Raw genomic sequence first — 17012 nt, forward strand, 5'->3', positions numbered from 1 at the left:
GAGCTAATACCCAAGAAATCGCCGGTTCGGAAAATACCACATACGGTACATATCCGGTGTTTATGATATAATGAATTTCATTCAATTCAGATGCTCTAGATCTAGATCTAATGCAAGCGATAAGTACAAACACCCTGGCAATGTTTGCTCTATAAAAAAATATTTCAAGATAAGGCGCACTTCTAGAACTGAGATAACTTGATCACTAAAACTATCTTACATACGTTACATAGTAATGTATAATGAGCGATAAGTCAAAATATAACATTGAGAGCTAATTACTGAGCTGTGACGAGTCATTCCTCTTTGTTTACACTGTAGAAATTACAGTGAAGCAAATCAAATGGCCAATAAAGTTATATGCAATAAGTTCTCAATTTCAGTTCATTAATTCTCATATTGTTTAAAACAACATAGAAAAAATAAACATTACAGACAATATATACGAAAAGCAAGAGTGTATACTGTACATATCAACCTGGATAGCTTTCTTATTTATTATATTGATAAATCTACAACAGTTATGAATAACAGCTAAAAAAATTTGCATGAAAATTATTCAAAAATTTGAAAGCATTTGGTCGTCTAAAATACATTGATGGTAAATATGCTTTCCTATAATTCAAGACTGGACAGATTATGATATATTAATATTTATATCCATATTTTTTCTTAATAGAGAAACCTAATTTTAGCTATTTGCAGCTAGTGTTTTTGCTAACTAACACATAGAATAATGACACAAATAATCAGTGTATATAACGGTCATTTATTAACATATAAATGACTAGAAACATCAACTTATATACATAATAAAATAATACCTCGAAATAAATTGGTTGAGCTAAAATTTAATTTAAACCAAAAGTACACATTGACTAGTTGATTCCAAAGGTCACTTGACACCAAGTAGCCCAGCCAAGTATAATCTTTAAAATATAAAAATTAATAAATATTTAAATACAGCAAAAGGTGCATCAAAAGGGCATACAGCTGTGAAACATGTTGGGCTAAAATGTTACATTTGGCATGTACATTGCTGCGCCATCCCAAAATAGCCAGAATTATCCAAATAAAATAATAATAAAGATTAAACATGTGAAAGACACAACTAATATAAGCTTGAATGAAACGTTAGCTTATATATGTTTAGATGGTTGCAAATGCATAACAAGGATAATTATAAGACATGTGTACATTGCACATAACGTACTTGTGGTGAGTCGAGGACAAGATAAAATACAAAAGAAATCGAAGCATACAATATAAGAACAGCGGTCGAATTCTGTCCTGATCTTATAAAGTATAAGTCCTGCACAAAAATAATAATGTTCAGTTGCTGCCAGTAAAAGGTACATGAAGACAAACCTTGTAAAAAGTATTAACGAGTGTCCATTGCATCAATACACATTTTGATACCTCATAATTCAACGACAATTACAATGTATATAATTTAATTCTGGATGTAACGCGCTTTCTGATTGGCTTAAAAATTATTTTATATCGTATAAAGAATGTTGCCTACGTCATAGTAAGACTAATGTCAAAAATGTATCAATACGCTTAACGTTACGTTTGAATTTTGTACAATTTTACGTCATTTTAAAGGTCAAATGACCGTTTTTATCTACAATGAAAAGTAAGAAAATTAAATTATAAGTAATGAATTTAATATTTATTAGTTTTATACGATATAAAATGGTTTGTAACAGTTTACGCTTTTTTTATAAACCACTCCAAACCATTTTATATCGTATAAAACAAATAAACAATGAATTCATTCCTTAAATGAAGCAGTCAAATGCTGGCTTAAGAAACTTAGATATAAGAGGTACCATAAACTTTGGAGGCGGGATAATTACAAAAGCAGCAACATTAATTTTTTCACATTATTAAAGGAAGAACAAATGCTTGTGCTAAATTTCTTCAGAAATATTAGGAGGATAAACAAGTTGAATTCAGAAATTGAAATATTTCAAAACGTTTTTTTATAAAGCAAATGAATGAATTTGAATGTAACTTTGAATATCATTAGAATGCCAACAACCTAGTTGTATAAGTTTCTACAAAACCTAAACGTGAAGCTTCAGTAGCAGCACCAATTCTAAAGCTGTGGCCTTTGTAAAGGGTTGGATTAAAACCAGAAAAAGTTAGGGCTGATTTTAAGTTTGAAGCTACAAAGGAATGTGTAACTGACCCAACCGATTATATTTACATTCTACTGTGTTTTTTCATTAAATTCTGTGATCTTTAAATGCCTCTAAATGTAACAACTTATCACTGCGTATAAATTTACATTCAATTTACGTAAGTAGTTCCCAAACATTGATTTTTATGTTATCGATTAAAAAAAATAAATTTCATACATGTTGTTAAAACACCATGTTTTACAATTTTTCAACAAAAAAGTTGATTTTATTGTTATAAGCAAAATTTCAAGAGTTATTTTTTATGGATTTTCATGCCCATTGATCTAAACTTAACAGTCTATGTGAAAACCAGTTTAAACCGTTTTTATAAAACAGTTGTTCTTGCTGTTACTAATTTACTCCCTCCGTGATCTGATTTGTATTGATTTATTTAAGGAAATAATTGATATCATCAGTAAAGCAATGTAAATATAAGCATGAAATGATTAATTTTTGACGTCGGCGTGTCAATAACTGCCGTCAGGTGAGCAGACAAATTATCATAACGCGCTGAAGCGTCAGTAAACATTAAGCTTGTAAGAGGCTGTTAATTCTTCTTGAAGGAAACTGGATTTACCATAAAAATTAACAATAAAATCTTTTATGAGATGCCAGGGATTTGTTATGTTAAAAGTAAGATCTATCAAACGCCTCAAATAAGCACGACCAGTGACAACAACCGAACAGGCAAAATATATTTACTTTGAAAGATTGAACAAAGTCAAGGAGAGTTGGACAAAGCCCAATTTCTTTCAAGTTCACAAAATATGAAGAACATCCAAAATTAGATCATTGTTTGTACAATGGAATATTTGGAGAAAACCAAAATTATTAGGGCAGAAGAAAAATAGTTGATTGTGAGTTTCATAAAACCACACAAAGCGTTTAACTCCTGTTCAATTATAGAAAAAAGGTTGAAAATTCTGTTAGCACTGCCTGGAATAGATGTCTCAGTGCTCAAACAAGAGGTGCAAGTACTTTCAAAGTTCACAAATATGGTTTATCAATTGAACAGATTATCAACAAAAGAAATTCGAAGTCCTGTAAAACTTTTAAAGAGTTCTACAATCTACAAATTGTTGATGATGATAACAAATTTCAGGAATTTGTTTTGAAACTATAATTCTTATGGGCTTTGTGCTTCCCAAACCTGAGGCTATAGCTATTGCTGATAATGGCAAGCCCACTAACATAAAACGGAAACAATATTTACTGCATTAACTCATATCTGAAAACCAGTCTAATTTCAATGATCATTGACTGTTTTAAAACATACCATGCTCTGAGCTTTCCATAAAATATCAGTTGTTAAATTTGTTTTGAAATTGTTGTCAACAGTGTGTGAAAAATTCATTTATTATCTTTTTTTTCTATTAAGATTGTAAATTTATAACTTTCTCAGAATACACACTTGCATATTTCTTTTGAAAGTATATATATATATATATATATATATATATATATATATATATATATATATATATATATAATCCCAGAAATACTAACATTGTCCCGCTTGTTCACCATCTAAACGACGTCTTGAAGACTGATGAAACAATGGCTAAGATATTTGAAAAGCAAAAATTTATAAACAGCAAAAGACAGCCGAAGAATCTTCGACGCATCCTTACTAAATCCAATTTCAAAGGAAAATCGGAGTTTGAAGTCACTAAATGCCAGGATTCGCGATGTGGCACTTGTCCCTATATTAAACAAGGACATCATTTCAATTTTGGTGGGAAACAGTTTATCGTTAACAACAACATGTCGTGTCAAACCAGAAATCTATTATATGTTATCACGTGCTCAGGTTGCGGGGAATTATATATTGGAGAAACGGGAAGTACCTTACGGGAAAGAATCCGAATTCACAAACAGCACATCAACCAACCGGAATACCGCAAACTAAAAGTTAGTGAACACCTTGACCTGTGCGGAAAAAAATCATTTACTGTTTTTCCGTTCTATAAAATGTACAATTCTAATACTGTTGAAAGGCGTGATAAATTAAAACATTTTATAAGAACTTTTAAACCTAAATTGAATAGCTTAATGTAACCTCTGAGTATTCTAAATGTTTTATTCATGTTTTAACCCTGTTATATAATCTGTTATTATTAGTATTGTGATATCTAAAAATACGGGAAAATATGACGTCATTCAGAGACTTGAAGACGCCGTTAAACTATTATGACGTCATAACAAACGTTACCATGTAAGTATTGTAAAACATCTGAGGTGCGTTCAACAGCGCGAGCGCTCGCCACCGTTCGCGAGCGCTCCCTTCTGAACGATCACGTTAGCGAGAGCGACCGCGAGCACTCGCTAACACACCCTCGACGTTGTTCGCCTTTGAATCCAAGATGGCGGCGAAAATTTGTGAAATGAAAATTGCACACAATTTTTTGGCCGAAATACGGATATGGTTAGTTATGATATGTATTTGTTTCCGGAAATCATCAACTTAGACGTTAACGGTTTTTGTTTTAGTTCTTTTGTTTACAGGATTTGCCTTGTGAAGAGTTTTCAGTGTATTTTCCCAAGCAACTGTGTAGAGAAGTGACATTTTAACCACTTTTTGTCCCTGTTTATAGTTTTTTAACATACAGAGTATCAAATAAGTGGTTTGTCTGTCACATCTTATTATCGTCTGCTTCCAATTCAAAGAAGGATGGCGTCGGAAGAAAACTCCAAAAGTTCCAAGTAGGTCCATTGTTTACTATCCATCCTGCTGTAATATCTCTTTTTTACACTTAAGAAATGCTCAGTTATAAAAATTAAGTCTTTTTATAGATATTGCATATTACATATTTCCTCACTCCTTGCCATATATGTCAACTCGTGCCATACTACATTGTAAAATATTAACGTTACACATATAAACAAGTATAGTAAGGGTTACAGGGTATATGTTAAAGAATAATATTATGGTAACCTCTATCAAGCTGACAATCACTACAGTACTCCTAAGAATTACTAATATGTAAACGGTGTGACCGTTGGACCGAGCGCAGATTTAACACAGTGCAGTTTGATTTTTGTATAATAAAATCTATTTAAAACGCACACAGAAGGATCCGCCTGCATGGTTGCCTACTCAAATCATTCGTCAAAGTTAAACTAAACGTCGCGTGCTCAGTCTACATTATGACGTCATATTTCAGACGTAAAACGTTCAAGTTTTGTCTTCGGAAATAGCCGAAGAGAGTTACGTGATTCCAATTTTTTTTTATTTCTTCTTTCATTGTTCATCAATTAAATTCATATGAATGCCGCTGTAATAAAATTAAATATTTTGTTAAGTATCTAAAAGATCAGTTTATTGACGTTAATGTTTTTATTTTCCATCTGATAATTTGATAAGACATACATAGAACAAGTCGTGTTTCTTGCTTGAAGCACTACTGAAACTAATCTGGTTTCCTTTTTAATTTCTTTTAATTCAAATTACCTTCTATTGAAACACTGGAACTTATTTAATCGAGTTCAGGGGCAATAAACATCGATAAGTACCAGTCAATCAATGATCGAACTAACTTTTTAAAAACAAAATGGCTGCCAATATGGCGGCGCCCAGGGCTGGAAGAATTTTTTTTTGGCCTTAGTACCCCTGATTCAACTTTCATTTTTCACTGATTTTCTTATATATACGTGTTACCATTAATCCTCGCTTCGCGAGGCGGGCTTCGCCCGCCTCTCGCTGCGCTCGGTATAACTATACATAATGTAGGTGTACATGTTTTTACTCAATATATTTATTCTCTTTCATTTCATTGCAGTAAATATAGTGCAGATTCATTCAACCTTTTTACTTCAGCAATTTATTTTGTGTTTATAGAATATATTAAATTCTTGTTCAGAATCTAAGCAGAATAGAATTCTCCCAAGTTGATGATCAGTGTTTTAAACACATGTTTACTAGGCCTACTTAAATTATAATCGTTACAAATGTATCATTTTAAAGTATGAATGATTATGAGTTTCTGAATGAATATTACTACATATAATATACATTGTTATACTTTCATGTTAAATACTGAAATCTGATTGGTTAAGACGCAGTTCACAATCCGTTCTATTACCCTCAGCTTTAGCAACACACTTAGCAACGGGTAACATTAAAAATTGTTACATGCTCGAAAATTATGCGCGTACGGTTCGCTGTAAAATTCACGTTATTCCTATATAAAAGCAGTAAAATTTTCTTAAAAATTAAGACATTCAGTATAACAAAATAAATAGTGCCTGTTTGGGAGGATAACAGTTGAAATTGACACCCCGAGAAAACCATTGTCAACCGACGCGAAGCGGAGGTTGACAATGGTTTTCGAGGGGTGTCAATTTCAACTGTTACCCTCCCAAACAGGCACTATTTATATACTATAACATATACTGTTACCATATAGTCTTTGTCACATGAAATTTTATGTGAGATCATCAGTTCTGAGACTGTCTTTCAGATTTTCCAGTAAACAATCTACAATATTTCAAATATTGATGGATGAACTAGGACGTGAAACCGAATCCTCCAGTACTTTGTCATCTGATTATTTGCAAAATGCAATTGAAGTTCTGCCACTACAGTACACCGGAATGTCAACAACAACTGATACTCTTGGCACAGGACGTGTGCAGAATTATGTGGAGGAAACCGTCCCAACGTACAGTGACCCTATGTTTAAGGCACATTTCAGAATGAGTCGTTCTTCTTTTGAGGTATCCAAATATAATTGATTGTTGTTTCCTTTTGTTTGTAGGCATTGTCAAAACACTTAGGAGGGCTGGATGGTCACCAAATTAACCATCAAATCTACCTAAATTTAAGATATGATATATGAATAATAAAATATTATTTCGAAGAAAAAAAATAATCCATACCTTTTTTCTTATTTGGGGATTTTCCTATATTTATATAGAGCTCTTCTTCAAAAGGGAATCAGTGATGCCTAACAGATAATTTACATTTTTTTACATGTGGTTTTATACAGAGAGATTAATAGTTGGGACATTCACTAATTTTACTGAGATAATAACCCTGATTACATTATTCACTGAGGATTTGTGATTACTGAATATTTTTGAAATATTATTGCAATCACTGACCCTTAAGCTTGTATGAATGTTGAAGTGAAGAGATCAAACTGTTTGCACTGAATTTTAGTGTGCCTTTTTTATCAATGACTCTGACATTTGTATAAATTAATTTTTTAGGATGATCATGACATAAAAATAGCCGGTAAATATATTGATGCAACATACTACATGTGCATTGTAATTCTCTGTTTTAATTTCATTATTAGTGTAATAATTTAATTCTGGTTGTAAAGCGGCATTTGATTGGATAGAAAAATTAAGTTAAATTTGTATAACCTGGTTTGCACGTCACAAGACACGTCACAATGCACCAACGTCAAAAACATACTAATCTGCTTGACGTTACGTTTGAATTTTGAAAATTTTAATATCATTTTTAAAATTAAAACGGACTCAATTTGTACAGCAAATTACAGAAAATTAAATTATAAGGAATGAACTCAATATCTACCCAAGTTATACTCGTATAACCTGAGTTGGATCAATTTACGCTTTTTTATAATCCGCTTCGCGGATTATAAAGCGTAAATTGCCCCAACCCAGGTTATACTCGTATAGCTCGGGTAGGCATTGAATTCATTTCTTAAATAACTCTACATGATGTACGTTGCAAAGAATGGACTCGATCATCATTTTTTATTCTAATTTTGACAAAAATTTATCCACAAGATTATTTTCAGAAGAGAGAGAGAAGAATTTCTTTTTTTAGGTTTGATTTGGGGTGATCAAATGACCTGTATGTACAAGAGAAATATATAACTTGTAAAATCCAAGTGAGGCCTGCTATGAAGATAAGTTATTAATTGTTCAGATTTGGTGGTGGTTTTTACTTTCTGACTCTATCATATTTATGTATACATGCAAGAACATGTTTTCTTTGCTAAGTAATAGCTTTTATCTTTACATGTACCATAAACCTATACATGTTGCTAACAGTCTGATATGGGGACCCGTGGGTTCAAATCCCTCCACTGCTTACTTGTTCAACAGTAGTGTATTTCATATGGGAGGTCTCCATTGCCATCCTAACCATTACCTTTCAAGTCTTAATTTTGTTTCAAATAAACCACATTTGCTTACTCTTAAGGTGGTATGGGACCCGGGCCTGATGATATTAATGTGGATAAAAGTACATTATTTTCAAAATACTCTGATCGTTTTAAAATTTTCAATATTTACAGATTTGTAGTGAACGCTCTAAACTATTGTGCTATGCTTTTAGTTAACAATATCGGGAATAAACACTTTTATAAAATTATATTTGATCTTATTGTTTATTTTGATTAGAAGTACGCCACAATATGCCGGTGTCCCATACCACCTTAAACTTTGTTTGATTTTGAAAACCTAAATGACATATAATCTAATCATAATGTTATGAAGTTCTAATATGTCAAATGTTTGATATAACTCTACACATTATATATATATATATATATATATATATATATTATATATTATATATATATATATATATATATATATATATATATATATATATATATATATATATATATATATATTATTTTAGGAACTTTTAGTACTCATAGGGCCTTATATGCAAAAGATCAGGAACATATCCATGGCAAGACGCACTTTGGCCTGCATCTGGTATGTCGGAAATACTGAAACTTTCAGAAGTGTTGCAGACAGATTTGGCGTTAGTAAAGGGACTCTACACTATTATGTTGCAAAATTCAATGCAGTGTTTAGAGACCATCTTATCCTCCAACAACTCATTTCTTGGCCAAGAAACGAGCAACAATACAACAGCATAGCAGAGGGTTTTCTTGGAAGAGCAGGATTTCCATTCGTTGTGGGAGCTCTAGATGGAACATATATTCCAATAAGTGGACCATCAAGCTACCGCGATTCATACATATGCAGGAAAGGATATCCAGCCATGCATCTTCAAGCAGTTTGTGGCAGTGATCTGATGTTCTTGGATGTCTTCTCTGCCTATCCTGGCTCTGTCCATGATGCTCGGGTCTTCCAAAAAATAGCCCCCTGTATGATGCTCTTCAGGAACTCCCTCCAAAATTTCATCTACTTGGAGACTCGGCATACCCATTGTCAGCATCTGTCTTGACACCATTTAGAGACAATGGCCATCTCTCTTTAGAGGAAAAACATTTCAACAATGCCCACAGCTCTACACGTGTAGATATAGAAAGATGTTTTGGGTTATTGAAAGGCAAATTTAGAAAACTGAAATTTTTAGACATGCATAAGGTTGAGGAAATTCCCAACTTAATTGTTGCATGTTGTGCATTACATAATTTCATCATTATGCAGGAGAACATTGATGACACAGATGTAGAAGTTGAAATAGATCAGGTAGGTGACACCTTTGAGTACGATCTTGCTGAAACAGAAAGTGTGTCTGGTCAATGTAAACGACAGGAGATCATGCACTTGCTAGCTTGAAAGACCAGTTTGAGTTTATTTATGTGTTATAATTGTATTTAATAGAAATTACTGTACAACCAGTGTTTGCACAATAACAAGAGCTAGATGCTCATACATTCAAGCTTCCATTTGTTTAACTGTAGTTACATACAGTTCTTTTAAATTGTACCGGTACATGTACCTACCGGTAAAATTTCAATGAATGCATACACAGTATTACCAGTAAGTAAAAAACCTTTATTTATTGTATTTGACCCCCAACCATATTTGATCTTCATTATAATACCGTACTCAAAAAATAATTCCTTAAAAATAGTTCGTATTACATTTTATTATACTTTCATGTTAAATACTGAAATCTGATTGGTTAAGACGCAGTTGATAATCCGTTCTATTACCCTCAGCGTTAGCAACACATTTGGCAACGTGTAACACAACAAATTGTTACATGCACGTACGGTTCGCCATATAGAATTTATGTCATACAGAAAATTAAGACATTCAGTATAATAAAATAAATAGTGCCTTTTTAGGAGGGTAAGAGTTGAAATTGACACCCCGAGAAAACTATTGTCAACCTCCGCAGGGTATAAATTTCAACTGTTACCCTCCCAAACAGGCACTATTTATATAGTGTCACCTGCAGAGAAATGCATCTCTTTTTTTGTTTGTCTGTCTCTCAGCTATGCCTCATATCTTTAAAAAAGCTGTAGTGGCTTTTATAACTAACCCTAATTCTACCGAGTATCTTGAACATCAACATATGGAATTTCATGGTTATGTTGAAGATGTTTTAAGGTCTTTTTAAAGTATACTTTTTATTGAGAGAGAGAAAGAGAGAATGAGAGGAGAGAGAGACTTTTAAAATACTTTATATCCATAATGAGAGAGAGAAAGAGAGAGGGATTGATACAAATTTGTGGTGTATGTAATATATGTGATTTGTTTTTTGTTGAACAGTGTTCCTGTAATTAAATTAATTAAATTTAACATCTGTTTTACAATATCAAAACCAAGATATTAATTAATTGTATATATTTTTATTGACTGTGGCAATTATATATATGTGTTACTGACTGTTACCGTAATAACAAGAACTACATCAAGAATTACTGGTATGTACATGTAGTATCTAGCATATTTCAACTTGTTCATGACGATTATTTGGATAAGTATGTCTGTCAGTATTTTTAATCATATGTGAAATACAAACAAGTTTTATGATTGTTTATTATAAATTAATTATTTTATCTAAAACAAATTGACTATCAATATCATCATAGTTTAACTTCAGTACATACAGGCATCCTGATTATTAATATGTCAATTGCTTGATATATTTCTTAACTGTATGCATTACAGTATATGTATTTAACATTATATAAGATATTTAAAACATTGAATATAAATCAAATACATCAGATTTATATACGGCGCTCAAATTTTCAGTCTCTTTCTATCATTTTTCACATACAATTACACTTTGCATCTTTTACAATGAAACAAATAAGAAATATAGTTTTCTGTACAATATAAATGAATTAAGTAAAACAGGCTCTTAATGTACAAGTTGAATATTTCAGGTACTTAAAATAAAAGAAAATGAATGATGATCGAAACAAACTGTCAAATCACAATTAACATATGAGAAACTGAATTTTAAAATAGACTATAGATGCAGTTTAATTATAGTTCATATCTTGGAAGCGCAATTTAGACTGGGAATTTTCAACTGTATTCTAAAATACAAAGGTAGGACAGTTTAATACCATAATGAATTTCCTTGATTCATTTTAATTGTACCTATTGTTATGTAAATGATATAAATTATAACTTTATAGAGAGAGAGAGAATTAAGTAATGAAATAATTAACTTAATGAAAGCAAATAGACAGTGGTATTTCGTAATCATTCTGACTTTGAAAATACACAATATCTTTTGTTAATTAAAGTACAATTGAGTGCCTATTATTTTACCTATTTATTAAATGCATCAGCAAGACGTTCTAGAGCTTGCATCCTTCTCTCCTCAAGATTTAATCTCTCTTTGTCCAGCTCTATCCTCTCCTGGTGCATTTTCTTCAACTCACCTCTGTAATTTTCCATCCAGGCTGGCTCTTTGTCATTTTTTCGTTTCTTAGGAGTTGGTTTCTGGGGCATTGGTGTTGTGCTGGAGGTAGAAGCTGCCATAGTCAAGCTCGATGCTACCGTTACCGGTTGGACAGCAGGATCGCCGTGCAGCATTTTATCCATCTCGTCAAAATACTGCCAGGATTGGCGACTGTTTCCAGTTTTATTATTTCTTTCTTTTATAATTTTATACCTAAAAATAATATATATTTATACCTAACATTTATATACTGTGTAAGGTAGTCAGGACGATTTAATCATTACATGGTTTGTAGTTAATTTAATATGATATATACATGTACATGGTCAATAAATTCCATATGGGGTGAGAATGAAGCTAGTAAGCTCCATATGAAATTAACCTACCATGTATAAACCATATTAGGTCAACTTCAATCCATGTAACTTATTATATACCGGTATATGTGTGTGTGTGTGTGTGTGTGTGTGTGTGTGTGTGTGTGTGTGTGTGTGTGTGTGAATTGTAAATGTTGGGATTCAGCATGTCATAATCAACACTGACAGGTAGGGTAAAACCACCTATATAGCTCATGGGGAAAATATCAGACTAATATTTGAGCCATAAATAATGATCTTGGCTTTTACTTTTGACATAAAGCCATGATAGGCTTTGAGTCTTTGTATGTATGATTTATAAAAATAAATCTAATTAACACTTAATGAAACAAGACCCTAAATGATTAGATAGCATAAGGACAGGATATGGCCTGGACAAAGCAATGATCATATGCTCCCCTGCCTTAAAACTTTTTTCAAGGTGCATTGCAATATATTCAACTGTAAACCTCATTTTCATTGATCTGAATTTCCGGTCGCATTCATCTCCACTGAAATGATATCCTTTGTTGCAAATTTCCTCCGAAATCCTCTTCCATGCTTGTTTTTGTGTTATAATGTTTGACGAAAACATACCCGAAAACTCGGTCTTTAAACTTATTAATAAAAGCACTGCCTCATGGCTCCATTTTGGATCTAAAAAAGGAATTGTCTGCAATTAATTCAAAATTAAGCTTGTTGATCTTTCGGAATAATTTATTATATTGCTTTTCAAACTCGATTAAAATAATTCTTAATACTTAAGTCAATATTATTATCATTCATTTATTGACAAATACCATCATCTTTCAATATTTTTTTCCCAAACATAATAACTTGTGTGAAAATTAAACGACAAATTTATTTATTGACTAATATCCAAAAGAATACTTATGTAAATATTAATATTTTTCAATCACTGCAACTCAAACAAAGAGAAAATTAAATACAAATCAAAGTCAAAAGATTTTTATTATTTAAAAGAAAACATTATAGACCAAAAAGTGAACAACCTCCAGGATTCTCAGATCCTTCTGGTGGCTGTGCTGTTGAAAAGAGTGTTTATAATTCATTCTCATTAGTCATAGTGTATTTGGTTTAAAGAAAATGAAAAAAAGTGAGCTACTCACACTCCCCATGCAATTATTACTTGACAATTACATAATTATATAATGAATTGCTGGTTATGAAGGTATGCATTTAACACATGTACCTGGTACACAAAATATAATTCAACTTTAAAAAAAGGATCACCCTCAAATAATTATCATAATTATCAAAACTTTCTAAAAATACATGTATAATATGTACATCTTTAATAACAACAAAATTTTAAGTTTACTTTATATCAATCATTTTCCACTATCTAATCTATCACAGTCCCGTTTAATCCAATTAACATTCATAAATTTGTTTGCAGTTAACTTTTTCTTTTAAAAATACCTCCTTGCTTTTCAGCTAACACTTCATCTTGGTTGTGGTCATTTACAGAGGATTCTGAAAAATGATCTGATATTTCAAAGGGAGATGATCACATTTTTAGCTTAAAAAAATGACAATGGGCTACAAAAATTTTTTTCAGCTACAAGCGATATACAATGCAGAATTTTTCTGCAAAGCATTTTAAACTTGTTTATAATCATAAAATAATTAAGAAAATTTGTAGCTCAAATTATGACCATGTACATCCTTGCTTTTCAGCTAACACTTCATCTTGGTTGTGGTCATTTACAGAGGATTCTGAAAAATGATCTGATATTTCAAAGGGAGATGATCACATTTTTAGCTTAAAAAAATGACAATGGGCTACAAAAATTTTTTTCAGCTACAAGCGATATACAATGCAGAATTTTTCTGCAAAGCATTTTAAACTTGTTTATAATCATAAAATAATTAAGAAAATTTGTAGCTCAAATTATGACCATGTACATGTATGCCTCTTTAAAGCAAATGACTGTAACATGTCTTAATAATAAAAAAAAAATATAACAGTAACATATTCAGCTAGTATAAATAAAAGATGATAAATAAGAGTTATTTCATTAAAATAAATGTATTCACTGGCAAGTATCTTTAAAAAAAAGAGGGGGAATCATTGTTTTTTTTCATTTTCAGTTACCAGACCAGTTATGTTTTACCTAGCATTCATTAATAGTTTCAGCATTACCTTGATCTTCACAAGTTTTAGTTGACTCACTGGGACATGTATCTCTATACGGGTATATGAAACATATCAACACAGTATTAAAATTTAACATACCTTTGAAAAGAAAATCAAAGTGAAATAGAATAATTCGTTGTATAATTATATAGTAATGTAACCTTGTTGAAAAAACAGACAGAATGTCTGCCTTTGCTTTATTAAAATAAAAAATATTCTTTGGTCATTTTTTTTCAATGGTTTGTGATAATTAACAATAAATATGAAATGAGTTAGGTAGGTTTATTGTCATTTCATTATTTTTCAACCCTTACATATTTGCAAAAACAACAAAAACTTTATTATATTTACTATGCTATTATAATTGTAGAATGTCAATCATTGTTTATAATTAAGAATCATTTTTTAAAAAACAAAAAACCTATTAACCTGGACTCTTCTATAATGTTTATTGCATGTTTATGTTGAGAACTAGGCCTAGTGCAGCTGTGATTCTTGCAGTCAGAAAGTGTAAAGAAAAGACCTTCACAAACAGCACATTGATATAAAGTTTCATTACAATACTTATCCATCTTATTCATGATGCGGTAGCAGACGATAGTGACTTACGACAAGGAAACCCCTTGTTTGTAGCACTGAATAACTTTTTGAATCACAGTTAATGCAGAGACAAACAATGGTCAGATTGTCGAAAGTCTGTTTTTCTCCCACAATTTCATTACTACTTCGTATGCAGCTTTTCCTGTTGTCGTAAATGTACACAATACATATATAATGAAACCCTAAACGATCGAATATTCCGGATTATCATATACCTGTGTTATAAAACGAAAATTGTAAATGTCAAAAACAAAAATCTATGCATTGTCAGCCATTTTGGATTTTAGCGAGCGCTTGCAGTGCTTTCAGTTAACCAATTCCGTTCGCATTCATATCCGATCACGAGCGTTCGCTCTGTTGAACACGCCACTGAAGAAAATGAAAGCGCTTATGTTTTACTCGATCTTTGTGTTTTCATTTATTTAAGTTTTATATATATTTCACCGACCACTGAGGTTTTTCTTGGATTTATATATATATATATAAATAGCACTAAAATGGCTAACGACACGAACAATAGATATTGTCAAATTTTCGGGACAACCAGTCCCTTCTTCAGGACCAAAAAAAAAAATAAAATACATGAGTAAAAAAAATAAATTACATGACTAATTATATTTTTTGGTCCTGAAGAAGGAACAGGTTGTCCCGAAAATTTGACAGTATCTATTGTTCGTGTCGTTAACCATTTTTAGTGCTTTTTATATTCAGTTTACTGGCTTAGTATCTATATATTATCCGACACTTTAAAGATGCCTGGTGTTGTAGACTTTATTCAGTGCTTTATATATATATATATATATATATATATATATATATATATATATATATATATATATACATCTGACGGTTAAATGTTTGACCACCCAACTTCCGTTACACATGCTCATTCATTTATTTAATTCCCTGTTTTGACATAGTAGTTAACATAATCAGCCTAGACTCAGACCGCTGGCAAGAGCAGCTGGCAAGAGCAGAAAGAGCAGAGGAATGGTCAGGGCTCCATAAACCAAGATCAGGTTTCTACGGGATTTCTCTGTTGTGGTGGAACCTTCAGCTTTGGATATAAGTATTTAATAGTAGTTTAGTAAATTAACAAAATAAAACAAGCCTCAGCTTGCTCAATGTAAATTGTACATTTCATACATTCAATTTATGCACTCAGTTGTTGACTTTTTTCTCCACAATACCCATGGAAACAGTTAAACATTACATTTGCAAACATTTACTATCAAGTACATGAACTATATATCTGCTAACTCATCACATTCACCCGTCAAATGTTGCATTGTATTATAGTGGAACATAAAAAAACAATAAAGCCCAAAACTGATTGTCATGTGTACCAAGACATTCTGGTGGTCCGTAGGTATTCGCTGGACAAGTACATACTCCATATCCTTGCGGTGTTTGGGTACACAGGGTGTTTCCCTTGCACTGATCGGTCTCTCCAAACTCACCGCATTCCCCTGTTAAATGTCACAATATATTACAACGCATCAGAAATTAGTAAACAGTTTCCCAAACATGGAGTTTTCACAGGATGTTTTACGATCAGAATAATATGAAAATATTATAAACACTTTGTTACCTACAGATGATTATTCTTGTAAGTTTTATGCAGCTTAAAGTTGTCCGAGTATTTCTGATTTATTAACCAGTACCTATTATGTATTTTAATCTAACAATCATTCTAGTAGTGTTTCAAAATAACCAAAACTATCGAAATATTTTGGACCATATGTTAACAGTGTTAATTACCGTGAGAAAACTAGGGAAATATATAATCATCTGTTTGGTTAGTGATACCTACCAGGGCACCCGTCCGATAAGGCGGTAATGATGGGAGGGTTGTCAAAAAAACCGGGTTTACAAACACATACATTATCGGTATCAGAAGTATCACATACTGCATTTTCCCCACAATCCGTACTGGCATTACATTCAGACTTTGGGCTAGCGTTGGTTTCACGCTTAAAAATAAATAAACACATACATGCGAAAAACAGTAAACGTCTGCACCCTTCCATGTTCAGTGCATTTTAAGATATATCAATGAATAGTCAATACTAATAAATCCACATAAATTCATT

The 17012-nt window shown here is 31.8% G+C and overlaps 1 protein-coding gene across 1 annotated transcript in view; it reads right to left on the minus strand.

The window, feature by feature from the left end:
- LOC117680713 (protein kinase C-binding protein NELL2-like) overlaps positions 1-17012 on the minus strand; it is a 58752-nt gene that overhangs the window by 41437 nt on the left and 303 nt on the right. Inside the window, exons 2-3 of the mRNA XM_066085281.1 lie at positions 16733-16892; positions 16266-16388 (exon numbers count right to left, since the gene is read on the minus strand). Coding sequence (XP_065941353.1) covers positions 16266-16388; positions 16733-16892 — 283 coding nt within the window. The remainder of the gene's footprint in view (positions 1-16265; positions 16389-16732; positions 16893-17012) is intronic.

Source organism: Magallana gigas, chromosome 5, assembly GCF_963853765.1.
Source record: "Magallana gigas chromosome 5, xbMagGiga1.1, whole genome shotgun sequence".
NCBI classification, from domain to species: Eukaryota; Metazoa; Mollusca; class Bivalvia; order Ostreida; family Ostreidae; genus Magallana; species Magallana gigas.